At 47.4% G+C, this 26,882-nt stretch overlaps 4 protein-coding genes across 4 annotated transcripts; 1 reads left to right on the forward strand and 3 right to left on the reverse strand.

The window, feature by feature from the left end:
* Positions 1-1,273: 1,273 nt before the first annotated feature.
* Pmar_PMAR025856 (hypothetical protein) lies at positions 1,274-2,501 on the reverse strand (the record flags this gene model as incomplete). The annotated part of the gene is made up of 5 exons (XM_002766705.1): positions 1,274-1,279; positions 1,320-1,445; positions 1,931-2,145; positions 2,206-2,343; positions 2,396-2,501. The coding sequence occupies 5 exons, from the start codon at positions 2,499-2,501 to the stop codon at positions 1,274-1,276; spliced, it is 591 nt and encodes a 196-aa protein (XP_002766751.1).
* A 251-nt stretch (positions 2,502-2,752) lies between these two features.
* Pmar_PMAR025857 (hypothetical protein) lies at positions 2,753-10,770 on the reverse strand (the record flags this gene model as incomplete). The annotated part of the gene is made up of 35 exons (XM_002766706.1): positions 2,753-2,815; positions 3,176-3,299; positions 3,521-3,663; positions 3,707-3,762; positions 3,996-4,103; positions 4,171-4,255; positions 4,309-4,415; positions 4,575-4,653; positions 4,704-4,843; positions 4,922-5,056; positions 5,116-5,231; positions 5,287-5,368; positions 5,414-5,526; positions 5,575-5,686; positions 5,738-5,831; positions 6,284-6,394; positions 6,444-6,555; positions 6,607-6,706; positions 6,934-7,097; positions 7,144-7,280; positions 7,333-7,443; positions 7,500-7,614; positions 7,668-7,752; positions 8,022-8,101; positions 8,146-8,246; positions 8,299-8,370; positions 8,416-8,577; positions 8,622-8,706; positions 8,885-8,973; positions 9,399-9,524; positions 9,574-9,668; positions 9,941-10,181; positions 10,230-10,444; positions 10,505-10,654; positions 10,701-10,770. 35 exons carry the CDS (start codon positions 10,768-10,770, stop codon positions 2,753-2,755), a joined length of 3,978 nt encoding a protein of 1,325 aa, XP_002766752.1.
* Positions 10,771-13,100: 2,330 nt separating this feature from the next.
* Pmar_PMAR025858 (hypothetical protein) lies at positions 13,101-15,082 on the forward strand. The gene is made up of 12 exons (XM_002766707.1): positions 13,101-13,172; positions 13,228-13,278; positions 13,330-13,437; positions 13,497-13,631; positions 13,784-13,858; positions 13,909-13,993; positions 14,177-14,276; positions 14,359-14,443; positions 14,488-14,576; positions 14,639-14,734; positions 14,779-14,896; positions 14,944-15,082. Exons 1-12 carry the CDS (start codon positions 13,140-13,142, stop codon positions 14,980-14,982), a joined length of 1,014 nt encoding a protein of 337 aa, XP_002766753.1. The 5' UTR covers positions 13,101-13,139; the 3' UTR covers positions 14,983-15,082.
* A 10,994-nt stretch (positions 15,083-26,076) lies between these two features.
* Pmar_PMAR025859 (40S ribosomal protein S11, putative) lies at positions 26,077-26,866 on the reverse strand (the record flags this gene model as incomplete). The annotated part of the gene is made up of 3 exons (XM_002766708.1): positions 26,077-26,290; positions 26,376-26,689; positions 26,855-26,866. The coding sequence occupies 3 exons, from the start codon at positions 26,864-26,866 to the stop codon at positions 26,149-26,151; spliced, it is 468 nt and encodes a 155-aa protein (XP_002766754.1). The 3' UTR covers positions 26,077-26,148.
* Positions 26,867-26,882: the final 16 nt, after the last annotated feature.

Raw genomic sequence — 26,882 nt, forward strand, 5'->3', positions numbered from 1 at the left:
ATACTGGACCATAACGATATACGCTGTGAGTAACAGCCTAATACAGAGATACCAATTACAGTAGAGCTACTCTCTTACATCCTCCATAGCTCTGCCGAAGTTGTAGACATAGACGCAGGAGAATAAAGATGTAGATACGAAGAATAACATCCCAGCAGTCAATAGCCGACGAGGTTTGCCAAAGGAAATCACAGTAAGGCAAACGGAAATCAGTAATAATACACCACTTGCAATTTGGACCTGTCAAGAGGAGGAGGAGGTAGAAAGAATCACCGAGTCAGTGTGAAAAAATATGCACATAGAATATGAATTTTCTGAGAGATTCTTGTTAGCACCTAAACACGTCTACCCTAGTTCGTATATAAACTCCTATAATTATCGATAAAACTCTTCAGCTCAGCTGAGGGAAGCGCACATATATTCCCCCCACACTGCACCGATGATGCGACTCCTACACACAAGCACTTACCACCACTCCAGACACCATACTCAGGGTGTTGCCATTGATAGGTCCATGGAAATTAATCGCGACAAAAGTCATAGCAACGACCAACCTGCAATGGAGACATCCAATGAGGAGGCGTAGCCCCTCCTTACAGCAATACACCCGCTACTGCCCATCTCATATGACGGGTTATCCAGAAGGTTTGCCGTGATCTGGCCCATAGTCGGTATCTGGTATCAATTACCATGAACGACTGAGACGCCGCTCTCCTAATAGCTTAGACATACTCTTTTTCATCCACACTACTATCGAATTTGTGGGGGGTAGGCGCTCTGTAGTTATCGTCGAAGTACTTCAGTAACGAAGCAGAAACGCCCTAAGCAGGAGCAGCAGGAGATCTTCAACAGAACCCTCTCCTGAGGACCCATCACACACACAGACCCTATATAACCCACCACGAGATTCGACAATACGACGAACAAACTTAATACAGGTATTTAATACTGTTTCATAATATATGAGGTCATTCGTGCCACCAGTTTAACTATATATCATCATACCTACACATTACTTAATTTTATTTTTTTCCAAGCAGCACTCACTCTACCAGGCTGATAGCCAGTGTAAGGGTACGGCTGCAAACTCTGCAGCTCCAAAATGAGCAGCCAAAGCCGGGTGTATGCACTTTATTGAATTCATATAGATGGTATATGGCCGGGAAACGCGCTAGATATATTAATAACTATAACGTTTATTCATAGCTGGAAATGTTGATTTGCAATTTTTACTATTTCGTCCATACAAATATATATATATATATATTTTTACTCATACCTATTCAGTATACAAGACAACGTATTCTATTCGAACTCACGTGAATGCCGAGGTCATAGGAGCCATCCTTCTCTCCTTTGAACTGCAGTCTATCCATCATCGATGAGAACAGATCCGACTGAGCCCTCAAGAGGTTACTACTGCCCACCAGACACAGACCGAATACCTATCACATCAGAGCATCCTTGCTAGGCTTTAAGTTCACTATCTTCTACTTACAAACCAGTGACAAAGTACAGCCGCAAGTATCATCATCATGTGCGATGCACTGTCCCTAACCCTATAACTATATGCCAACAAAGTGACATCAGCGCCTGAATGAGAAAAGGCTCACTCGAACGAGGCCGACTAAAGCAACTTACCAATCAAATAGAGCGCAACAGCGAGAAAGCTGACACTTGGGAAGAGTCTCGAACTCATACAAGTGAAAAGAAGGACCAAAGGGATGGGCATTGCTCGTGCCGCGGTAAATGTCGAATGACCATCGAGGAGGCAGATGAACTCGCAAACCACCGTTAGTAGAATCGATGTGGCCACTATAGTATGTGTATGCTTCACGGCTGGGTTGAGGAGTAGGGCGATGCCTCCGAGGAGGAGCATCAACTGAAGGGGAGGATGGTGGGAAGGAAGTGGAGAAGAAGGAGGACTTACTGGGCCAAATATGAAGTAGAAATACCCCACCCAGGTATCGAACGGGGATGCCAACATGAGCGCCGATTCCTCATCTTGCTGTATTGCGGCTTTAGTGAGGAAGTAAGTCGAAAGATGTTCAACAGTGTGGACGATGAAACCAACGAAAAGGAGGTAAACCCAATAACGGAAATTCCAATTGTTGAATGCATTCCAAAACTGCATTGTGAAGTTGCCTAAATGAGGGGAGGACGACATCACGCTGATGAGCTCTCAATGATGGGAGTACTACTCACCAAGGAAGAGATACTCCCCGGCATTGACGTCTTTAGTTTCGCTATCAGCATCCTCATAAGCTCTACTTATCCTCGACAGCTCCGCTGCCGATAGACGACCAGCAGCTGACGCTACCCTCCGCAGGTCGGGCGGTTTACCTTATACCAAAATAACCATGAGCACCCACAATCCACAACGCATTGTTGCTACATGAATCTGAACCGGCACGCGAAGCACAGTTGGACTCTTCAGCCTCGGGTTGTAATCCACCCAGGGTAGTCCCAGGTGGCGGCTGAGCTAAACAAGAGCGGATCATAGAAAGGGAATAAGAGGATCCTGTCGAACAAGTATTATGATAATACTCAACGCAAGGATTGGCAGTAGTCGAAAGCCAGAGCTTGACGACTTTCAATGAGGGCGGAGAGCAACCGGTGGTTCGCTGGCACCCTATGGATAAAGTATGGCTATTGGGTGGTTGTTGAAGCGAAAAAAAACAAAGAAATCCAGTCACAGTACGTACAGCAATTGATCTTTACGTGATTAGAACTACACTTGAGCTAATTGTAGTCAATTAGTGCAGCCGACTGACCTGAGCTTGGTATACCCCCTCGTAGTGTAGGGCAATGCCACCTAAGTGTCAACAATCAACAACAACAACAACAACAACAACAACAACAACAACAACAACAATCAACAACAATCAACAATCAACAACAACAACAACAACAATAACAATCAACAACAACAATAACAACAATAACAACAATAACAACAATAACAACAATAACAACAATAACAACAACAACAACAACAACAACAACAACAACAACAACAACAATAACAACAATAACAACAATAACAACAATAACAACAATAACAACAATAACAACAATCAACAATCAACAAGATGCTCACCTAAGCCCCTCTCAATGGTGGTATGCTGCTGCTGCTGCTGCTGCTGTTGTTGTTCCCCTCATCAGCAGCGGCAACAGCCTTCTCATGTGAGTTAAGTAGAGGCTCTCTATAGGCAGCCTTAGCTGTGAGCTTGACGCCCACTCCACGCCGCTCGAATAATTTACACACCGCCTCTGCCATAGCACGTACATCGTTGCGGCTGAGACAACCAGTGTTGGAAAATATGCACATGGTCAACTTCAGATAAAACTTCGAAAATTTATTGCTGATATTCATGGTGTACGAAAACCAGCCAGAATTTTCCAATCTAAGTGGGAGAATTGAATTCGTGGACATGAACAGTGAGGAGAAGAGAACAATATATTCCAACAGTGGAGACAACACGACAAGTGCACTCTGCTCCCAAAAGCATCATCTTACTTTTTTTCCAGATCCGTCAGCGCTCGTTGTGTCCTCTCAGTAAGGCAGGCGACCTCCTCTTCATTCAACACTCTATCACGCGGTCCTATGCTACATCTCGGCAACGCCCGTACGTCACCATAGTCTTGGTCGTCTACCAGCACCTAAGCAATGCATTGTTATGAACCATGTGCATCAGGGGTGTACCAGTCCCGTGAGGAGCTCGGCATCTGCGGTGTCTCGGCCACCATGCTGTCGACCATCTGACAGGCAATACATGAAGTTATTGACTGTTTGAGTGGATATACACACATTACAATAAGAAAATTTTCGGGAGGGAAATTTTCGAAAATCCTCGGAAATTTCAGGATTTTCATGTTTTTTTTTAAATTTCTGGTAATTTTTTGTAATTTCCGGCAAATTCTTACAAAGCTTCATCTGAGGGAAGCGAACATGTGTACCAATACTGGTAAGTAAGAAAGCTCTTACGAACTACCTGGCGAGCCTTGAGCTAGCTTCGTTGCCACTCTCCAGCTGTCCCGCACGAACACAAAGGGCGCGCAGACGATGAACACAGCGAACTCTAGCAGGCCCGCCACTACTCCTGAGATCAATCACTCTATACAGTAGAAATTAACCGATCTAAAACATTGGCCTCTCCTCATGCCTACCTATGAGGAAACCGCTAACTCCTCCCGTCTGGCCACCTTGGACCATCCGTACGAAGAGCCTTGTTGCTGCTTTCAGCCCTCGCACCTGTCAACAATGAACTATGTAAAACTATATAATGAGAGGCCAGAGTGCCTTACGAAGTGAACATAGAGTATGCCTCCACGAGTCCTTCCCCAATCAGCTGTCCTTAATGGAGTAACCAACACCCCCTGGGATTCTGATAATGCGACGGCACATACGGGGCCTAATAGCAATAAGGTGTACCACTACTGATGATGATGATGTGGTATTGTTATGGTACATAGTCCAACATCCCTTAGTGTATCATGATACTCAGCAGCCCTTGGCCGATATGATGTACCATAATCATCTTCCCATCGACCCATCACTCTACATAACTCACAAGTAACCAATTCCAATGGTAATTGTCGTTGAAAACCCAACGCGCCTTCATGAGCACCCATACCACGCGTACGCTCCTCCTACAATAACAACTATCCTTATCGCGACAAGCCTGATTGCACATGCTTACTCTGAAACTCTCCTGCAGCCTCTTAGCCGCCACCTTAGCACCAGAAGTGATGCTAAACTCTAAACATGCCTTCACGGCCTGGGGTTCTACGTGTTCTCTACGCAGGAACTTGCCAGCGCCGTGCAGTTGGACTAGGCTACCTGAAAAGGCATTCCACTTGTACAGTCATCCCAAAGGTGTACTAGCTAAGGAATTCACAAGCCACTTCGAGAGCTTACCCCAGATCCATTGGTCCCCAAAGAAGGATATAACGGAGGTTGGCAGGCCAAAGTCCAATCCCATAGCGGTAGTACCGGCACCACCATGATGCATAACAGCACAGCATTTGGGGAAGAGGTAAGTGTGTGGTATGGCTACAATGGAGGAGGGGATCATCGATGGACTACTAATACTCTTATTGTTATTGACGTACATGAAAGGAAGGCTATGTTATCTCGGCCTAGGGCTTTGAGTATATCATATTCCCAGGTACCCTCGGCATACTCTATTGATGATGAGTCCACACAGTCATCACAGAATAGGCCGTCACTACTGAGAACAACACATCAGAAGAGCCGATAAAAGACGTCAACAACTCCCCTACTGTGAACGAGCCTCGGGCTTCTTACCACACTTCGGGCAAATCGCAGGAGGAGTACAAATGAAGAAAACTCGATCCTTCAAGTCTGATAGAATTGGAATAAGAGAGTAAAGCAGTTGATGTAAGTCACTTGGGATGTGAATGAAGTCCTCAGCGGTTATGTCCTTAAGAGTCCCCCATCCCTTCTGGAGGACAACTCTGAGATCGGGGATATCCTTTATTGCCTCTAGGATGGGTTTGTATCTGACTTGGGCACCTAACGCGTCACTGCGCCACGAAATTGCTCCTCACATATCCGACAGATCCCCAGCTATGCTGCCAAAACCAATGTAAAGAGGCTTATCCCCGCCTCTCAAGAACTTACCAAGAGCAGCGGGTGGCTCATAGGTTACATTTTCTTCACCTGACAGTACAACTCCGTGACCGCGCGCCACGAAATTATCAACTAGCGTACTTCCTGTCGAACACACACCCGTGATCTCAATGTTCGGGCCCCAGTCCGGGGGCCTCGGGAACAGAGACGGTGAAAAGCAGTACGAGAAGGGCACCTACAAAACAAAGCATCATACGCTACAACCGAGAGAAGACTCTCCTCGAGATTTAAAACTGAAAACCCGAATCAGGAAATTCTATAATGTTCCCGGGGGAAACTCATTTCCAATTTTCCACATGGCTAGGAAAACATTCTTCAATCAGTTTCCCATGTGAATATCACCACATTAGGAACATCTTCCGCATTGCAAAACGTAATTTCCCAAATTTTTGAGACAATCACAGACCCAAATAGTTCAAATTGCAACTACAGTTTTTCTTAATCTCGGTCAATGACATATCCATAAACTGCGAACCACAGTGATACGCACTGATCACGACAAACCACCGAATACAATCGATAGAATGGTGTTCATAATGAACCTCGCTCATCTAGATTCACAAGCCGACCACACGCATGCATTTTCATTACGACATACAACAGCTGTCCTCAAAGGTCGCAACTTACCCCCCAGTTCTCCAATAAGGACCCAGCGCTGTGCCACATGCTCAACTTTGGTATGTGCATCACCTTCGCTCGGAACTCGTTGATAGCCGCCGCCATACCATGCCACTGCATCTGACGAGGACAACCACAATAGCAGATCCCCAAGAGCTCCCCTTCCCACCTGGTCAAACCAACTGTAGCTTAGAAAACGCCAATATGCATTGTCATCGAGCTCCTTTGAGCTCATTGGATGACCCAAAAACTTGGTACGTGACCAGGGCATTGGGAAGAACCTAATACCACAACAACGAGAGATTATAATAGAGATAAGATAACAGACCTACATGTGTAAGGGAACTCCGAGCCTCTCAGCGATGTGAACATGGACATACGCTGGAGGATTGGAAATCATGGCGTGAGTAACCCAACGCTTCTCAGGATTACCTAAGAAAAATGAAACACCTCGCGTTACTACAATACGAAGTCGACGGGACTTGGCAAAAACCAGCTAGATGACTGTTCAGCAGTGTGGGGAAATATGCATATGGTGAACTACACGTTTTGGTGACAATATGGAAATTCTGAGGAAATTACCGTTGGTTTTTGTACACTTTCACCCCGAGTCGTGTGTGAATTCCTAACATGAGCAAATCCGACATGTTTTTAATTACTTTTCACCGCAGCCCAGGCGCCGACATTTCCGCTCTCCCAACCAGGAGAGAAGAAGAGAGATCGACACGATTGCATCATCTCAGTGGTGTGTTGTAGTACGAATGACATATCATGAGGACTGATGAGGAAGCCGGGGCTCCACGAGGGGCTTTCAGCCGCATATCTACCATGACATGTGTGATCGAAAAAGGTAGTGAGGATAGACGTACCGCATTAGAACCTCAGGTTGCCAATGGCCCGGGGCATCAAGGGCCATTGGGAAGAACTCTATTCCTTTTCTCTCAACCATATCTCGGAACTTATCATGAGTGCAGATACGACAATGATGGCCCATCGCGTTGAGCTCCTATAAGGGAGGGGGTTGTTATGGATATGATAATGTTATTATTATTATTCACCTTTGAAATGGCGATGTACGGCTCAACATCCCCACGGCTGCCAACATCAATTAATGTTATGTTCATCCTTGGGATATTATTACCCTCCGGTCGAGGGAACATCATCATCACCTTATTAAAGAATAATAATAGTACGACGACGACCGCGGAAGAGGATGGGGTAGTACCAAATCTGGACGACGACACACAATACCGTTAATGACAACTTCAAGACGATGCATTCTGGTCTCAATGACCCCTTCACCAGCGTGATCGAGATTGTCAAAACTCAGACATATAAACCTGCCATTCAGAAGATGCTCATCGAGACAACATCGTCTCCTTATGTTGATTACTGCTGCCATTCAAGAGGCTCCTTCCGGGCGTGCAGAACAAGGAGATCCCTCAACTTACGAGTCGACTGCAGGCATAAGTACGAGCCTGTGAGTAACAACGTGTGATAAAGTATTAGTCGCCTCTTACTTTCTTGATTATGAACTCGGAAATAGTACATAGTTTTGGTACTAAATTCAGTAGCACATCCTTCTACCGATACATACGTATCCGGTGAGGTTGGTACTTTATCACGGGAGATGGCCCATAGGAGACGCCAATGACTTTCCAGATTTATGGTATATAAGAAAGCTGAAGGGGAGGAGAGGCATATAGTGGGGGAGGAGGAGGGAGGATGACAACAACAGGCAACTTACCGACTGCTATCACTATGATGAAGTTAATCAAATCTGCCATGGACAACAACGGTGACGGATGCTCCAGCCAGAATTCCGAACTAATAACAAATCGCTCTGATGAAAAGCGGTGATGGCTACTAACCTTATAATAACACCAGTAGTGACAATAACGTCAATGCATAGTAGAGGTAAGGCACCAATATGGGACATACTAACATGGCTCGCTATGATGGTGAATAGGCCCTAAGCATACCACACCAATCCCTATTGCTTACAACACTACGAGGACACCTACCGGATCAGTGGCCCAAACCGTGCGAGCCATCACTGGCGCGAAATGTACCATATCCGAGGCGTTCGACCTCCACTGAAAATCCACAAAATGACCAGAAAGAAAAACAACTCACCCCACCTCCTCTGCTGCTCGGCCGTAGTTATAAATATACACGCAGGAAAACATTGCGGTGGATACGAAAAAGAGGAAAGCGGCGATCAATAGTCGACGCGGCTTGCCAAATGAGATAACCGTCAGACAAACTGACATAAGTAGAACTAGAGCACTGACCACTTGTACCTGCGAGCACCCATGCTAGCCGATTCTCCAGGACCAACACTTACTACAACCCCCGACACCGTGTTGGCTGTATTGCCATGCGGACCAGCATGGAAATCCGCAGCAACGAAAATCATAGCGGCAACGAGCCTATGAAAGTTCATGGGAGTACTGTAACGTGTGAGGCACTCTTACAAGAGGACGCCTATAATGGCCCATCGCATATGACGTGTAATCCAAAAAGTTTGGCGAGACCTGGCCCAGAGGCGATAGCTAAAACGAGGGGAAGAGAGGGTATGCATATACGTACATGCACACACTGCCTTACTTCTTCTCGTCCATCGTCGCGCTGAACTGCAGCGAATACGCCGATTTATAGTTTTCCTCAAAGTAATCCAGCATAGGAGTACTCACGTCCTGAGGTCGATACACCTTTAGTGAGAGGCCCCACAACGACCGATGCGATTCATTCCAGAGCAATTAACCATTTTTCCAATTTTGCCACAGCCAGCAGTGAACGTGTCGGAATAGGTGTTCGCTTTCCTCACAAACCGAGCTCAGGAGTTTCCTTACTGATTACACGAGTTTTTCTTCGAATACGGCCAAAACTGTACAGAAACAAACGAGAATTTCTCGAAATTCCGTCAGAGTTTTCATATCGTCCTGCACACATATAGTTGACTACTTGCATATTTCCCCACAATGCCAGATGTATCCAATATGACACCCAATTTCCATTCAATTGAAATTCGCCATTTTAACCTCAGGTAAGAACAGTTTAGAGTGGTTGTGGTTTCATATGAAGCGCCGCTATTGTCCGTAGCTGCGGTACGATCACCCACATGAATGCCGAGGTCATAGGAACCATCCTTATTCCTTCTGAACTGCAGTCTGTCTATCATTAAATAGAATAGATCAGACTGAGATCTAAGGAGATTACTACTGCCCACCAAACACAAACCGAATACCTGACGAACCAAACGAGATCACCACACAACTATATGAGTGTCTACTTACAAACCAATGGCACAGTACTCCGGCCCATACCATAGTCGTATACGGCGCTGCATACTCTCTCGAGGAGCTGTACACAACTAGAGTAATGTCGACTCCTGAGAAAATTCCAGATACAATCCTAGCTCAGCGCGTCCAATCAGCGCTGGGTTTAGCGATATAGCCTGTTCTTTCAAAAATAGGCAAAGTCATCCTCCATCACTTCCCGTTCTCGAGAGCCAGTGATTCCCCTCATTTCTGACTACAGTATTATGCGCAATCTCAAGAGTCCACTCCGTGAATTACCATAGTTCAAATGGAGCCAAATTTTTTTACTCGGGCCTTTTAGCACGATTAGAAATTCCAAATCTTCAAAACGATGGTTACTCACCTATCATGTAGAGCGCGACAGCAAGGAAGCTGACACTTGGGAATAGTCTGGTACTCATGCAAGCGAGGAAGAGCACCATAGGGATGGGCATTGCTCTGGTTGCGGTCAGTGTGTGCGGGTTGCCGACTACACATACGAACTCGCTGACCAGGGTCAATACTATCGATGTGGCCACTATAGTATGTGTATGCTTCACGGCTGGGTTGAGGAGTAGGGCGATGCCTCCGAGGAGGAGCATCAACTGAAGGGGAGGATGGTGGGAAGGGAGGGGAGGAGGAGGAGGACTTACTGGGCCAAATATGAAGTAGAAATACCCCACCCAGGTATCGAACGGGGATGCCAACATGAGCGCCGATTCCTCATCTTGCTGTATTGCGGCTTTGGTGAGGAAGTAAGTCGAAAGATGTTCAACAGTGTGGACGATGAAACCAACGAAAAGGAGGTAAACCCAATAACGGAAATTCCAATTGTTGAATGCATTCCAAAACTGCATTGTGAAGTTGCCTAAATGAGGAGAGGACGACATCACGCCGATGAGCGCTAAATGATGGGAGTACTACTCACCAAGGAAGAGATACTCCCCGGCATTGACGTCTTTAGTTTCACTATCAGCATCCTCATAAGCTCTACTTATCCTCGACATCTCCGCTGCCGATAGACGACCAGCAGCTGACGCTACCCTCCGCAAGTCGGGGACTTCCCGTTGACTATCACCTGAACACCCTTTCTCCAACTCAGCAGTCAGCGTCTCTACTCTCACCTAGATAGACGCTATCATAGACCCCACCAAACGAAGGCTCCGTAGACGGTACAACGCCCGAACGGATCATACTTATAAGGAGGCCTATGAATCGACGAACATGCCCTCCCTCGATCACGTCGATACCTATACTCAACACATCCTCCTATATTCGAATAGAAACTCCCCATGCAACAGTCTACGGCACTCCTCCCCGTCACCAGCACCCCAGCCAGGAATGTTCGACATGTCTACCAAGTCTCGGCAATCGTGGACGTTTCTATAAGCATGCGGACGGCAAAGCATGAGTGACTAGTCCAGAGGGGAAGACCGGCCTGATCCTCATCCCTCCCACTAGAGGACACAGTAGAGGTCGCTCCCATGCCCATATCGAAAGCAATCATATGGCCCAACTCATACAGGACACGTTGCTGATAGAAAATTCGAGGGCGCGAATCGGGACGAAATATCTCTTTCGCATCCTGTGGATCTGGAACCAGGTACAAGTCAATGGCTGAGCTATTCACGGCGATCACAATGCGGCGATCAACCGACCGAGAGTGCGAGAGAGCCGTCCTAGCCCTATATGGGAATCATTCGCCCTATCCCATATCAGCTTTTCTCATTTTCATGAGCCCAATATCACTCGCGTACAATCGATCCTACGGAAGGTACGCATGTCAAAATCCAGGAAAATTGTGGATACGCTAAGCTCGAGATTTTACATATTCCAGTGTGGAATCCACACGACCAAAAACTTGTAAATTTATACGCGGATTTCCGAAGTTTTCGGCGGCTTCCGCAAGAAATTTCCACATGAACTATAGACTTCGTAGTATGAAATAATAGGTCTCTTATTGTGCCACACAATTTGTATCTGTGTGACCTACAAACTGTGTAGCCGTCGCAGGCGATGTGCAATGCTCATTGCAGGCCCCATATTCCCGACACTACCTCGGGACTACATCCACTTGGAATAATGTATGAGAAGCATTTTTCAAGGGGCTAATATCAACGACCTAGAGTGCAATACTGGACCAGTATTACAGCGGCCATACCTCGGCCTTACCATCTACTCCAACACTAGTACCAACCAGCATATGTGGCCACCTCTCGACTCGCCACAAGAGGCCCCATTACCCGGCCTTAGTGTGCCTGAAGACCCTTAGCCATCCATTCGACTATCAGTGAGTCCAGGCGATGACGCCTAAAATTATCGGTGCCTAATGGTATGCCACGGTGCTCGGAATAGCTTCGATAGGGAAAGTTATTGTCAACAATAGTTAGACTACCCCGGGAACTAGAAGAAAATTAGGGAAGTAAGAACGATCAATGTGCAATGCACTCGTGGCTATATGCATCTAATGCATTCAAGCCCCGTAATGGGTCTTACGGAGATTCAGAGGACAAAACGAGGATAGATAACTCAAGTCGACCAAATCGATTTCATGTGAATGCGAATCCGTAGATAAGGCCGCCTTGGCAGTTCCGGCCAGCCTGGGAATAAGACGGACGGAATTTGTAAAGGAGACGAGTGGCAAATGCGAAACCAAATGTTACTCTCTCAGCGGTTCGGTTGAATCCGAGCCACAAGAAATGAGTTTAACAACTATTCGAGCTATCGTGGAGTGCATTACAGCAAATCTTTCCGCCACAGTTACGCACGCCGTAACGTAAACCGTAAAAAAACGTTACGCTGCCCATATATATTACGTACTCTCTACAGCTCTCCCCTACTCGTCGCCTGAGATTATTCCACTGCTCTCTCTGAGCAGTGTCTCGAGTAATCAAATTGCTATGGAGTACGGATAAGACTTCCCAATCTCTCGCCGCCCTATTGTAGTACCCTTGACCGATCGAAGCTATCGCCTTCTAATAAATCTTTTACACTATCTCACACATCCTCTGCTAACGCATATCTAGTAATGTAATAGAATCCTGGGCCACCCTCCCACCCATGGTCCTCGCAGAGATCTCTCTATATAACTTGTTAACGACCCCTCATCAAATATCCCTGTGAAGGCTTTAACTTTTTTCGACACTCCCAAACACTCCCGTCTAATCGCCCGCAACTCTTCCGAAGATACATTTCTCGACGAGTTCCCCGCTCGATCGTCCACACTTGTACTCACCGACTCTTTTGACGATGATAATTCCCGTTGCTCTCTATGCTCCTCACTGAGGAGTCCTCACTCTTCAGCCTTCCTCTCTCCTTGTACTTTCGCCGGCGTCTTTTTCCCTGCTGCATCCTTCCTACTCTTTGCCGGTGATCTTGGACTTTCTTTTTTCATCCCGGTAGAATATGGTGTACTTTCCAACTCAGAGCTGATGGTGCTGGGCCATTTGAAATTATAGACATAAAAGCGCTCGCCATTCTAATCGATAGGCTGATCTTAGTCATTTTCGACGCGACTGCAATATTGAATTGAATTCCCTTTCACCCAACCTTTACGGGGTGTCATGGACACATGTCCCGAGAACTCGGTCAAACAAGTAAGTGCTGTTGTCCAGGGGAGCGCTGGCAGAAAATGAATCTCTGTGAGTTTAGGCTCGCCACCGACAAATGACCTGCGGCTGGGATTCTGACGTCGACCCCTCGGTATTGCCTCCACCCTCGATGCCCTTCCTTAGACGTGATTTGTTCCAGCAGGTTGAAGATGTCGAGAGCGTCGCTAGTGGCCCAGATTTGCACACTGCGATAGTAGGATTGCCACCAGGAGCCGAGATTGTAGATGAAGAGAGCAAATTGACTGAGAAGGTCCTAAATTGGGTTGGAACTCGATTGAGTTTTCCAATGGTGCACTGAGATAGACTTAGGTTCCGGAACTTCTAGAGACTATGAATTCATCGGCTGAGCGATTGAATACTCTAGAGAGGGAGCTCGGCGCCGTAGAGAAGCGGAGACATCATCTAGCAACCGAGTGGAGGAAAAGAAAACAACAACTTTTGCCAGTAATAAGACTCTCATATTGTCGAATGATACTCGCACTTATACAGTCTCCTACGCTCGTCTGTCGAGGACTCAAACTCTTCATTCGCTGTGAGTTATAATGTGCTTGGGAAATGCGTCGTTGTTCTTGGCTGTAAATGATGTGCGTTTTCAGCTTATCGGCCGGTCGGTACTAGAGAGGACCAAAGCCTATTATGAAGCCTGTGCTCTTCTGGGAGACTCTCAGCAGGTGAATGGTCCATCAGAGTTCTTTCAGAGCTCAACTATGATGCCTCTCAGGCGGTCCATACAGCTACTGGCCAATTTAAGAAAGCAGTCGAGGAAGTGGATAGGATAAAGCTGCTTATGGCAGGAGCAGAGGATGGTAGTGATAAATTTCCTGTCTCGTAAATTCATGGCTATTTGTTGCCGTCGTTGGGTCTGTGACACGCAGTGCATTGCGATACTCATACTCACTGGAGATGAATATACGAATATTATATTGCATGTCACTCGACGGATCAATTTAGTTTGATACCTCGACGAATCTGAGTCTCGATCTATTCAGAGTTCTCCGCCATTGAAGAGGAGGATAATGCGGACGTTCATGCTAGTGGCACGGCTCGAGAGTCTGTCTCGACTGGCAGTACTGTGGGAGATGATAAGGAGTAGGATGCGGGATGGATGTGATGGAGCTATTACTCCTCTCTAGTTCCATGTGTTGTTGTTATCATACTTTTTCCTTTTCAGTAGTGACCCTGTTGAGGCAGCTCCCAGCAGTAAACCCGGAAGGCATAGAACTAGCAGCATTGTTTTGAAGACTGCAGATGAGCAGGTAGCATCTCCCCAACGTATCGCGGTACAGCTATACTCTTTCAGATCCGACTTGCAGAGCTTTCGGCTAAGCTGTTGGCTGCCCAATCTGCTCGGGATGCTGCCGAACGTGCTTGCGTGATGAGAACGTCTGAGTGAGTTCAAGCCCGGCGATCTTCGAGTTATCGCGAGTTTGATATAGTCTCTACCTGTTCAGGTACCGATCCCTTCAAATGCTTATCGCTCGGTTGAAGAAAGACGCCACTGAACGCGCTATAAAGAAAGCCGAGCCTTGGTATAACAACTTCGCCACGTGAGAGCTTTTCCTGGTCATATTGAAGTAGCCAGCCTTTTCAGATTCTCCGAAATGAGCAACAGAGAGCTTGCCAAAGCTGGGAAGCTGAAGGCAAGCATTCGAGCGACGAAAAAAGAGTATCAGGAGGCGATGCAGTCTCTCGAGCAGATATCGAATAAAGCAAGGCGGCCTTCACTAGTAGATGTGTATAACTCTATCGCTTTCAGGTTCATGAGTCTCGGCGAGGGAACGACGAAGGAATCTAAAACGTACTTCTGTCGATGCCTGTACACTGTTAAATATGCTATCATAATGACTGTATTATTGCTAACCACGAATGTCTTATTTTTGTCACCTTCGGGATGGTACAATTCTGCCAGTTTTAACATTCGATCGCTACATTTGCGGTAGTAGAGTTAAAGTCATCAGTCAATTCGAGCTGTAATCTCCTGAGGATGACTATCCAATCGAGAAGCCGAGAAGTGAACTCCAGTCTAAGCCAGGCTTATAGTCTTAACACGATAAGATCTTGATATATTCCTTTTGTGAGGAGATCCCCCTACGCCGGAACGTAGCTGTTAGAGCTCGGTGCACTCCAGCTATTGTACCGTGGTGGCCCTAAATAGCCCGCCGCCTGCCCGCAGTAATGTAAGCACTGATGCCGTTACTTTTGATCATGATGATATCATGTTCGACGTAGTGTTTAGTTGACGCCATACTATGCTATAGTCCCCGATACGAGAGCTTAGGATCTCACTCGGGCTAGGTTTGCAACGGTCTCATTCAATGCCACGACTGGGGCTCAAGTGGGCGTCCTATTGCAAGACTTGGCAGGATCCTCAGGATCCTGCCTCAAAGTCACATTGGTTCTGAGGATCAGAACGAATGTGATCCGCGCAGAGGAGTCCGCTCGAGAAGCACAGAAGTTTCCAGCAGGTTGGCCGCACGCCTAACCGCTCGAAATGGAACCCCCATTGCGACCATCGCCCTCACTATCCTGCGATGTCAGTCTCTGTGCGTCCCGCCTCCCTCATCACGGAGATCAGTTATGACCATCGTAAAACTAGCCCATCGAAAGACAGTCCACCAAGTCATGCACTGCAAGTGAGTACCATGTGGTTTCCGTCCAACGTAGGTCACCGAGAATTTGCCTAAATCGATTGATTCTTTTCTCGGGTTTTTGTCCTCATATATCATTTCTATTATTCAGACGCGGGCTTCCATCGTGACGCTCATCCTAGCCGCAATATTAGCCTATCTGTACTACCTCGACTGTGATCTGAGGAAGGCGTGGGAGCATACAACGATCGGCCGGAAAATGGCCCTGACAGATCTACGCAACGAGCGGGGTATTCTGGAGGCAAGAGTAGGGAAACTGCAAACAACCCATAGAGTGAGTCGTCACAACAGAAAGGAGGGTGCATTGAACCACAGCCAAACTAGATCCCGGGTTCGAACCCTGGCGCCGTCATTCTGAATGGCAATACTCGATTATGTGCCTCCACGTGACTCCCATCACTCCTTTTCCTATGAATATACGAGAGCATCTATCATCCACTGTGTTCAGATTCAGCGGCGCCGAGTGACCGACTTGACCTACAGGCTTGAGATGATGCCAGAACATAACGAGAAGAGCCTCGCGAAGCAGCATGCACGGGTGACGAAGATAGAGGAAGAAATCAACATGTGGAAGAGATGATAGACTGCTTATTCTCCCCGTACACAGTGTTAAAGTTCTTCGTTCAATCCTGACTGAACCGCGGCTCTAGCAAGTCCAAGTCTTGCATCGATAAGGAACACTTATAGGAAAAGTGAACATGGATTATCATCAGATTGGCCCTTAACACCTCATCAGCTCACAAACTGCGCTCGAAGTCTAGTCTAAATACACCGCAGGCTTCCAACCTTAGCGAACATATGGACACGCCCAACACACAAAGCAGCGATACAACAAGCAGGGCAGGCCGGTACTAACACTTGTATCGACTCCAGGACGGATACCGCGCCCGACTACTGTCTCTCATTCATGGATTCTCTCGAGTCGTAGTATACGACACGTGAGCCAAGGTTTGTACTGCTTCCTAAGAGCTGCAGTTGATGAGTATCAACTCTAGAGAACCGTTGCGATGAGTTTATATCTTGGAGATAAAACACAACCAGCGAGTTGTTGCTTGTGTCATCAGAAGTGGTTACGAGCAAGTGAGAATAAGGCAATCCATCCGAATCGTTACGGATGGTCGGCCCGGCCAACTCAGCCCTAACAGTCGACTGCAAAGGATTTGCGAGTGATGAGATCGTCGAGCGAGTTGCTCGAAAATTCCCGCATGTAACGGCTTTTCCTCAGCCACCTAACTCGCGTGAGGCGAATACCGCAGAAGTTGCAACTCAGTTACCCACTTGACAGTCGCAATTGTCCCCACTTACAGTGACATGCCGGAGACCCCGTTGCGGACTTCAGCGACATCAGCTAGCTAACCAGTGCTCGGGCAGAGTACACAGATCTCTATGGATTTGGCAAAGCCTATCGCATGTGATAACTGCTATCACATGTTCTGATTCAACGTGAGTTACTCGCTGCACGTGACCTTGAATCAGAACTTGCCAGTGGGTTGCCAGACTGACTCTCCAGCTGCCGCGCTACATTAACACAGTGTATTACAGAGGAAACTTTCCGAAGAATCTCCCTAGAACCCCATACTGGAAATGCGGGGGCTCTAAGATAATGCGGAATAATTCCTACTTCAATCTACTTACTCAGAGATCAATGCGTATGATAGCATCCAGAACAGCCAGGATTTAAGGAACGAGATTTACATGTGGGGTAGGTCCCCCGATTGGCGCACAGTAAGCAAGCCTTTTAAGAAAGTCGCGACCATGACACAAGCTCACGACTTGACTGGAGCGATGCTGTTCAAGCAGAAATAACCAGCGCAAGCGTTTGTCTACTTCTTACACGATCCCGCACCTCGTGCTCCGTTGTGATAAATCATATCACAAGCGCGGCTACCTAGCATAACTGGTAATGCTAAAGATATGATATAGTAAGTTGCTACATGATCTTACATTTCTGGTAGCAACTCAGTTACCATGAGTGCCACAGCCCTCAGTGGGAATACTAAATCAGATAACAGACTGTTATTAGCAGTATGCTTGAGTCACGCGACCTCGGTTTGTTGCTAATTTTCGCCATTCAGCATATTCCGCTAGAGAGCGAAGGCAAACTCTCGATTAGCCAAGATTTATGAAACTCTGATCCTGCGAGGAAATCAAGGCAAACCGATCCCCATCATGGCGACGTTACAGTGATAGACGATACCTTGAAGCTATCAACTCTCTCGCACTGATGATCTGATCATCTGTTACGACTCAACTCAAAGAGGCTTAAACCAATGCGGCCTGCACAGGTCTTACGCGAACATCAAGAAGAATGACAGATTTAGTTGTGATTCCAGTTGTGACCAAGTTCCTTTGGGAGGGCATGTGCGCCCGGATATAATAAAAATAAGTTTACAAGTACAATGGTGCATGAAGTGACACGATCTTACAAGCAAGCACTCACGGGCTCAATTCAGCCGACTCGGCAGAGTTGATCACACCCTGTTCGATGCGTAATGTAATTACTTCTGGTTCGATGACCTGAACCCGACCACAATTCAAATTACCCAGTATGGCAGCTTTCCAGATTTTAGGACATATCAGTGCTACCTCTTCTTCTATCGTGTCGGCGACTTTGGATCGGACTTTCTCAGGGATTAGAGAATCAAATGAAGAACGACATAATGGACAACACAACCTAGTATGAGAAGCTTTCCTACACATGTGTCATGCATAAAGCTTACTTGTGAGACTTGCAAAACCATTTTGTCAAGCAGTCACGATGGAATCCATGATGACATGTTCGCAGATGGCAATCACTGTCCGAATCAAGACATATGGCGCATTCCGACTCGGGGGTTCGTGAGGAGGGGGTCGACCAAACAGCATCAGCGTCATCACAGCAATCATCGAAATGCACCACCAATGGTAGCAACTCTCGCTTCACCACGTCTGCATCCCCAGGAACCTGAATATCACCCCCGACTGCATCATCCGACGTGACTGAGTGAGGGACACGATAACCTACCCTAAACGTAAAGGGTTCCTGCATTGTCACTCCTCGACGAATCAAATCCCGACGATTTTGTCTCCACCACTGTCTCGCAGACGCATGTGCTTGATTCAATCCGTGCTCTCGAACTTCCTCAATTGAAAGATCGTTCGGCCACCACGAGCGAACTAAATAGGGGTCAAGTCATTCATGAAGTTATACAACGATTATTCACTTGTATACATACCCCACATGCTAGAGTGGCACGTAAAAGGAAAAAATCCGAAGAAAGTTGAAGTTTGAAGGGAAACGAGGGCAAACGTTACTATCCCATTCGATCAAGCTGCGAAAAACTGCCTTGCACTCATTGATCTCGTTCATAGCTCCGATGAACCGTTTCAGATCGTTACAAGATATTCGAATTCATGGAATATTCATACTAGAGATAACTCGCGTGCAATGAAGTAGGGGCGCTTTCCAGCGCTGGAAGAGATACGTAATTTATCGCAGTGGATTATTCAGCCATCACGGATTAGTCCGACTGATTCAGTCGCTGCACTCCTTTGTTATTATCACAACTTTTGCCCTCGTTCTATCTTCTAAATCATGTTGAACTAGGGCACAGTTTAACTGTGTGTAATAGATTTGTGTGTGAGTGAGAAACGATGCCTGGGTGGCCCATCAGGGAAGAAGGGTATCCTTCCTAGACAGAATTCCCCACAATTCCCGATGATAGGAAGGATGAGCCATTCTTCTTGGTTATGATGCAAATTGCCGTGCAGTATCCGAGACCGGATCGTGGGCCCCTCAGTTGAAAGTGTCACTTCCAAAAGCTCGCAGCCCGAGCCCACATCTATACTGTGGATCGACAGAGTGTCGGTACCCGTACTACCAGTCAAGATGACATCAACGTCCATGGCGACCTCAGCAACGCAGACATGCGCTGGTTTATCACCAACTATCCCACTGCCCGGCCGACAAGACAACGGGCAAGCGAATGATATAACCCTCCATACGTAAGAGGAGAAGAGGGACTGAGGAAAATGAGTGAAGTGAAACTCAGCAGTGGCATTCGATCCAAATAGCTTGTTAAAAGCTGCTACTACTCCTACCAAGAAATAGGCGATGCTCGAGCTTCGTTTTGATGACGATGCGGGATTTGCTACCTACAATGTAGCACAAGACCTCGCTCCAAGTAACGAATATAACATCATCACCTGGCCGGATGGAAACGATTCCTCCATTCCTCCGCGGATCGGCGATCCAGGGGGGGCTATGGTGCCAGGTCCCGGCAACTCGATTCTACTCGAGTCTGAGTCTTGCGACGATAATCCTGAATGCCATCCAGTATCGCCACAGTGAGGACGACCTCACTCCTACCCAATCTACCCAACTCATTGTCATTGTGAATGTTCCCTCGCGGCAGGTGCGAGGGGATTATTAACCGAGAAGACATAAAAAGATAGAAAAAACTGCCGTACGCCACAGTCCCTAACGAACGTAGAAAAACTGAGGGTGATCGAGAGAAAAGTCCCCATCCCCGTAGTTTCTCAACGCATGCGACTGCCAGACAGATTCAAACACCATTTTGAAGCAATCCGCGGGCTTTTTCCAATGGTGGTCGATTTGATTCCATACTCTCAGCACTAGCTGAGTTATACCGAAGAGAAAAAAATGGTGATGCCCGATGGTTGGCGCCCCAACCAGATTTACCGCTCCAAAAGCAAATGATGGAATATCGTTGCATATCGCTATGTTGGATGCCCGATGGCATAGGCGCCCCAACCAGGTCTACCGCTCCAAAGCCAAATGATGAAAAATCGTTGCATATCGCTATGTTGGATGCCCGATGGCATAGGCGCCCCAACCAGGTCTACCGCTCCAAAGTCAAATGATGATATATCGTTGCATATCGCTATGTTCGATGCCCGATGGCATAGGTGCCCCAACCAGGTATACCGCTCCAAAGCCAAATGATGATATATCGTTGCATATCGCTATGTTGGATGCCCGATGGCATAGGCGCCCCAACCAGGTTAACCGCTCCAAAGCCAAATGATGATATATCGTTGCATATCGCTATGTTGGATGCCCGATGGCATAGGCGCCCCAACCAGGTTTACCGATCCAAAGGCAAATGATGAAATATCGTTGCATATCGCTATGTTGGATGCCCGATAGCATAGGCGCCCCAACCAGGTTTACCGATCCAAAGGCAAATGATGAAATATCGTTGCATATCGCTAAGTTGGATGCCCGATAGACGGGGACACCCCAGAAAAGGGATCTGCCAGCACTTTTCCCTATCTACGGCTTTCTCCATGTCGTCATACCTTGTGGAGTATTAGGAGTCTAGAATTAATTCAACCCCTTTTGGGGAGAGCTCGTCGAGATCTTCGCAGTGGTACCAAAGCGACTAGTTACAGTAGTCGCAAGGGTAGCGACTACTCTACCAGCAGGCCCCTACCATTGTTATCGTCCCTATCATCTGCGTCGATGAAAGTACTAAGAGCATAAAACCCAATGATGTAGACTCTACATTGTAGAGTAGATGAAACCAAGCCGAGAAGAACTGAATCACGAGAGCTGCACCGACGACGAAACCTTTCCGAGAATATTCAAACGCTGAAAACATGCGGTATGGAGGTAGCAAGACCCAACGCATAACATGATAAACACAACACAGTAACAATCAATCGATTTCTGAAACTTGGAGAGACATGGGGCTACTGAAACTAGCATGCTGGCAGTAGCTACCAGCGAGCCACTACTGAGCACCAATGCTTATAAGGAGTTCACTCAGCTCAGCAGCACATCTATTGCAAATGAGCAGATAACAGTACAGTTGGTTATATCTAACCCTGTGAGGGGAGTCACTGCCACAGCGAGCTGAGAGTAAACCATACGACACGTGATCTACGAACACCAGAAGCACAGGAAAAAGTTTTTTGGCCTACACTGTGACACAATCATCGCGTATGATATCTCCACCTGCGACCGAGAGACCGCAGAAAAAATACGAAGGATTAGGGAAGACATTTCGATCCTCACAAAATTTCCAACGATATTAGTAGTGGGAAATCGAATGCCACCATGACAGGCTCGTCAGCAGGCCACGATGAGTCAATCATACATCCAGCAAAAGACATCTTCATCAAAAGAGGTCTAGGGTTGAGTTAATGGGAGAATCCCGAAATACCAAAAAGTCTAATAGTACCGAAACAAAACGTAACCAGCTGGTCAAGGCGTGACGGTTTAATATTACACCAAGTCTTGATATAGGCGCGTGACGTGAGTGGAGCAGCAGTAGACATATAGCAATAAGAGGGAGCTCGATGATGGAAATATACGAGTACACAGCTACGTATAACAGCTGCGACAACAGCAGCTCTAATTATGATGTGGACTTGAGAGCATGTGAAATTAGTCAGCGGAAAATCTGAGCATCTTGCCTCATCACCGAGCTGGATAGATATTCCTTATGAAGAGTAGCAGGCAGCAGCAGCAGTAGGAAAGATTCCAGGCAGTACAGCCTCAGACAACTACAAACCCTAGACCTCCTGACGCAACCACCACCGTGACTAGCAGTGCATCAGCCAGGCACAGCATTCAAAGAACGATCATCAACTTGACGGGATATATCACCATGAGGAGGAAATCCCTCATGATTTGAGCCGTACCTAGGCCCATTGTCCATAGCGGTATGATAATAAGAAGTCATATGGCCACCGTCTTGGTTATAATACTCCTCGTGATATGGGACCGGTCGGCCACTACCCAGGGAGTGACCGTAAGGGCGATGCGTTTGAACTTCCACATCCCACCGACCTTGGTAACCTCCAGGGTAAGGCGCAGTAGGAATGGGTTGCTCTCCCGAACAGTACAAGCCCGCGGGAGGAGGCTGCACGTACGCATGATGTGATTGGGTCGGCATGTTATATACGCCAGAGTGCTGATGACCTTCCACCATAGAGAAGTGACGATTGGCGTTCATCGGAAAAGTGGGAGAGTTATACTGCTGTTGTTGATATGCGATAGCCGGGCAGGTAGGCTGAGCAACCGGCATTGCCTGCCATGGTTGAACCATACCAGGAGCATCATGACTTGCATAACCCTCCGGATAGCAGTACTGCTGTGGGTATGAGGCGGTCTGATCCGAAGTAGGGGAGCATTGACCATAAGGAGGAGAACTCCCCTCCACAGCTGTACCAAACGGTGGAGCCGCCACACTGTAGTAGACACCGGAGTACATATGTGGAGAGTTATAGTAGCCATTCGACACTGCTCCTGGTGGTGGTTGAGGATACTGGGCTCTCTGGTCGACGGAGCAATACCCCTGTTCATAGTAAGGTGGGCCATAGTAAGACCCATACGGACCATCACACCTTCCACCAACATACTGCTGTTGTTGGGCATCATACACGACGTGACCAGTTGGAGGCTTTTCAGAGTATCCAGGAACCGACGGAGTACTCCCACTCTCGCTGCCCGCAAGAGTAGAAGCATCCCCACTGTTCTGCCAGCGTCCTTTGGAGTACCCATCGGAGTTGTATGTGTGCACGTTCGTACGAGAGGAGCTCCCAGACGATAAGGGAGATACCGAATCGGACGAATTCAATAGCCGCCAGGTCGGCCTGCCAGACCATCGAGGCTGTGGCAGCATCGGGGGTTTGAGCCTCTGGTACTGGGCGTAAGGATCGTTGGCCTGAGACGGCATTAAAGGGAGAGAAATACACACTTAAATGAGACCAAAGTGAGCTCTCCCAACATTGCCAACTTAAACGAAGCTATTGGGCTCGGGCAACCGCATAGAGACCGACAGCTAAGTCAACCTTCCCGTACTCACAAGCCGGTATCTGCGTGCAGCAACTTTGTACTGCAATATGCTTGGAGAGCAAATTGACGTAAAAAGCGCACGCCCGATACACTTATGGCGTCTTGAAATATGTCCCGTCGCACCGGGTGGGTACTCACCAACTTCTCGTGGTAGTTACTCCCTAGACTATTTCACCATGTACGTAGAGTCGCTCCGGTCGCCCTCAGGAGGTACGCTAGACGCGATCCTGGAAGGAGCGCGGAAGCGGACCTCCAGTTTGGGCACTGACACTGTGGTGAAGTCTCCCCTAACTCTAGGAGAGCATCAGGAGTTACTACAGTCATCAGAGCCAGAAGTTGATAAACGCCTTCCTACGCTCAGGCAGGTGAGTGTTCACGCTACGCCTCTCTCCAAATGCCGTTTCCGAATGCTCTCCTTGCGACCAATGCTATCCACGGTGATACACCCGGCGGACAATTCACCAAAATTGTCTTTCCATTGTTGATTTTCTAATCTAGTATAAATCGAGCCTGTTCAGGTCCACTATGGTTTCAACGTCATGTTGTCGTTATCGATCATCGGTTACATCTGCACGATATATCTGCACGACCGCGCCTTGCGGAACCAAATATTACCACACGTTCGAGAATTCGAAGACATTGCTGCGTCAGTGAATATCCTCAAGGCACGAGATGCTCAATTACAGCTCGAAATAGAAGTCGGACTCAACCCTTCTCAATGCATCTTCTATCGAAAATATCCTTTCAGAGAGATCAGCAAGAAGAAGCACGGCTCCGGGCGGCCCTCGAGGCGTTTGAGGTTGAGTACGAAGGCGCATTGCAGCCCCTTCGAGAACAAGAGGCTGCTCTACGGGCTGAACTGAAGGCTATGAAGAAGTACCACTCAGAGTAGCATAGGCTATCCGAATGCTGCATGACGTGCTGTCTTGGTTGTTATCGAACCCATTCGCCTTGTGTTCGTGAATGGTAGCCTATGGTTGAGTAGTAGTTATAATGATGATTAGTCCCCATTCTCCCTCAACACGGAGGGATGGCATTCGTCCTTCCGAAGCGTGCATGAAGGTGCATTTGTCAGTAAGAGACACTCATAGTTGCATGCGTCGGATGCTCACTAGTGTGAACAGATACAAAGCCTTATCACCACGATGGTCCTCTTGGTGTGTCTGATATGCTGTAAAGGTCTGGGCGATGGTCACCTGCTGGACCTCGAACGTCTACTGCATACTAGGATCATGGCCAAGCAAGATATGCGCATGATTGAGCATCAGCAGAGAATTCGGCTTTCGAGAACTCAGAACATTGCAAGGGTACACCTCTGGCAGCAATAGCATCTCCGACTGTACTTCTTAGGCACATCGAGACCGCGTGGTGAACTTGATGCATCGACTCGATATAGCGCCCAGACAATACAATGAAAGGAGAGAAAGAAGGCAGGCCCAGATCGACAAGTTGTGGGCTCAAATACAGCATTTTGAAGGTGTGCCTTGACGAAGACAAGAGGCGATAGACTATCATCAGGTGCCTCCGTGCAAAATTGAAGAATGTTGTTTACACGACCGATTGCAGCTGTTGTTGATGACAATGACAGTGTTGGGTTAAGTCAGTTGCATGATAGTATAAAGACGGTTATTCGCTCTTTAATCCCTTCACTCAAGAGTACCGCCGAGTCACCTTTGTGTACTCTATCGTGCTGTGGAGTCAGGACAGGTCGATCGAGTACGAACTCTCGTCTACCACGGGGCTCACGAGTGCCATGGACTCAACAACAATTTGTCGATAGAATGCTAACAGCGGACAGACGATCAATTTATACGCTAGGTAGAATCATGACGGAGGGATGACCGCCTCAATGGTGACCACCATCACCATTCATCACTGACAAACTTCCTACTCTAGGGAGTTTATCACTACTGTCAAGTGGTTGAGATATCTTTCCAGAACGATGCACTACACAGCGAAGGAGGACCCAGTATCACCTGACTGGACACATCAGTGGACCGACTGGGTTGTTGTGAGGGGGGCCCTTTTCTACAGTGTTCCCATGGTATGAACACAGCAGTAACGCACGTCCAAGACCATATCGCTTTTGTTCTTTCCGAACGTCCTCAAGGCTGTTACGTTCGGCCAACCGACTACACTCAATGTCGAATTAGACTATATAGTAGTAGATCGAGCAGCTCAGTAAGGAGGGACGAAAACTACTTTCATTCACGTGTCTCAAATAGCCCTCTCTCGGTCAGTCCTGTGTAGGAATAGTGATGATACCCCGTCAACTCTTCCTATGGGTCCTCCAGAAGAGCATCTCAATCAATCAATCTCCGCATATGTGATAAGAGTTGATGAAGAAATGAGTATCATTCCAGCGAGGGACGATCATCCTAATGAAGCCTCCTGTTCCCATAATTTCTGAACTGCTGCAACACAAGAACACACTAAACGGAAAGAAGCTATCTTCCCAGACGACCGTTATCATCCATCAGCCTCCATTCCAGCTATGAGTTACACTTTTCTAGAACAGACGGAACTGCTTCTTGGCGGTACCGAAGATCTGGTTCTTCTCGAGCTTCAACACGTTGAAACGCACAGTCTTGCTAAGAGGACGGCACTGACCGCAAGTCACAATATCACCTTCCTTGGCCTCGAAGCAGGGACTGAAAAAAACAATCTTATGATACCAACCGAATACCGCTCAGTTCGAGGAGCCAAAGTAGCGACTATGTTCCCTGCTGATACTACCTGCAATGCACGGCGGTGTTGCTGTGCCTCTTCTCGAAACGGTTATACTTCTTGATGTAATGAAGGTAATGACGACGAACGACAATAGTCCTCTCCATCTTGTTCGAGATCACCATACCGCGGAAGATACGACCACGGATGCTGACGTTGCCAGTGAAGGGGCACTTCTTATCGATGTAGGTTCCCTCGATGGCCTCCTTAGGGGTCTGGAAACCGAGTCCGACGTTCTTGAACCAGCGAAGACCCTTCTTCGACTTGAGGGCCCTCTTGTTTCCGAGGAAGACAGCGTCCTGCTTCTGGAAAGCCTTCTCGTGCTGAAATAAAAAACGAAAAAATCATCACAATTCGACCACTCAACAAGGCAACAACGACGGTAGAATACACGTAGAACTACAGCGATTTCACATTGACTAGGCCGATAGTCACACAAGCACATCACTAGTAACATCCGATAGAATTCAACGCCACCCGAATAGTACTTGATCAGCCATGATGAGGGGTGGATGG

The sequence above is a fragment of the Perkinsus marinus genome, assembly GCF_000006405.1.
Source record: "Perkinsus marinus ATCC 50983 genomic scaffold scf_1104296972058, whole genome shotgun sequence".
Taxonomy (NCBI): domain Eukaryota; phylum Perkinsozoa; order Perkinsida; family Perkinsidae; genus Perkinsus; species Perkinsus marinus.

Excerpts from the sequence above, each read along its gene's own strand:
- Pmar_PMAR025858 (XM_002766707.1), top strand. The coding sequence starts at position 13,140 with ATGGACACATGTCCCGAGAACTCGGTCAAACAA. Across the intron at positions 13,438-13,496 it reads AGAGCAAATTGACTGAGAAG|GTTCCGGAACTTCTAGAGAC; the intron begins GTCCTAAATTGG and ends AGATAGACTTAG. Across the intron at positions 14,735-14,778 it reads TGGTATAACAACTTCGCCAC|ATTCTCCGAAATGAGCAACA; the intron begins GTGAGAGCTTTT and ends CAGCCTTTTCAG.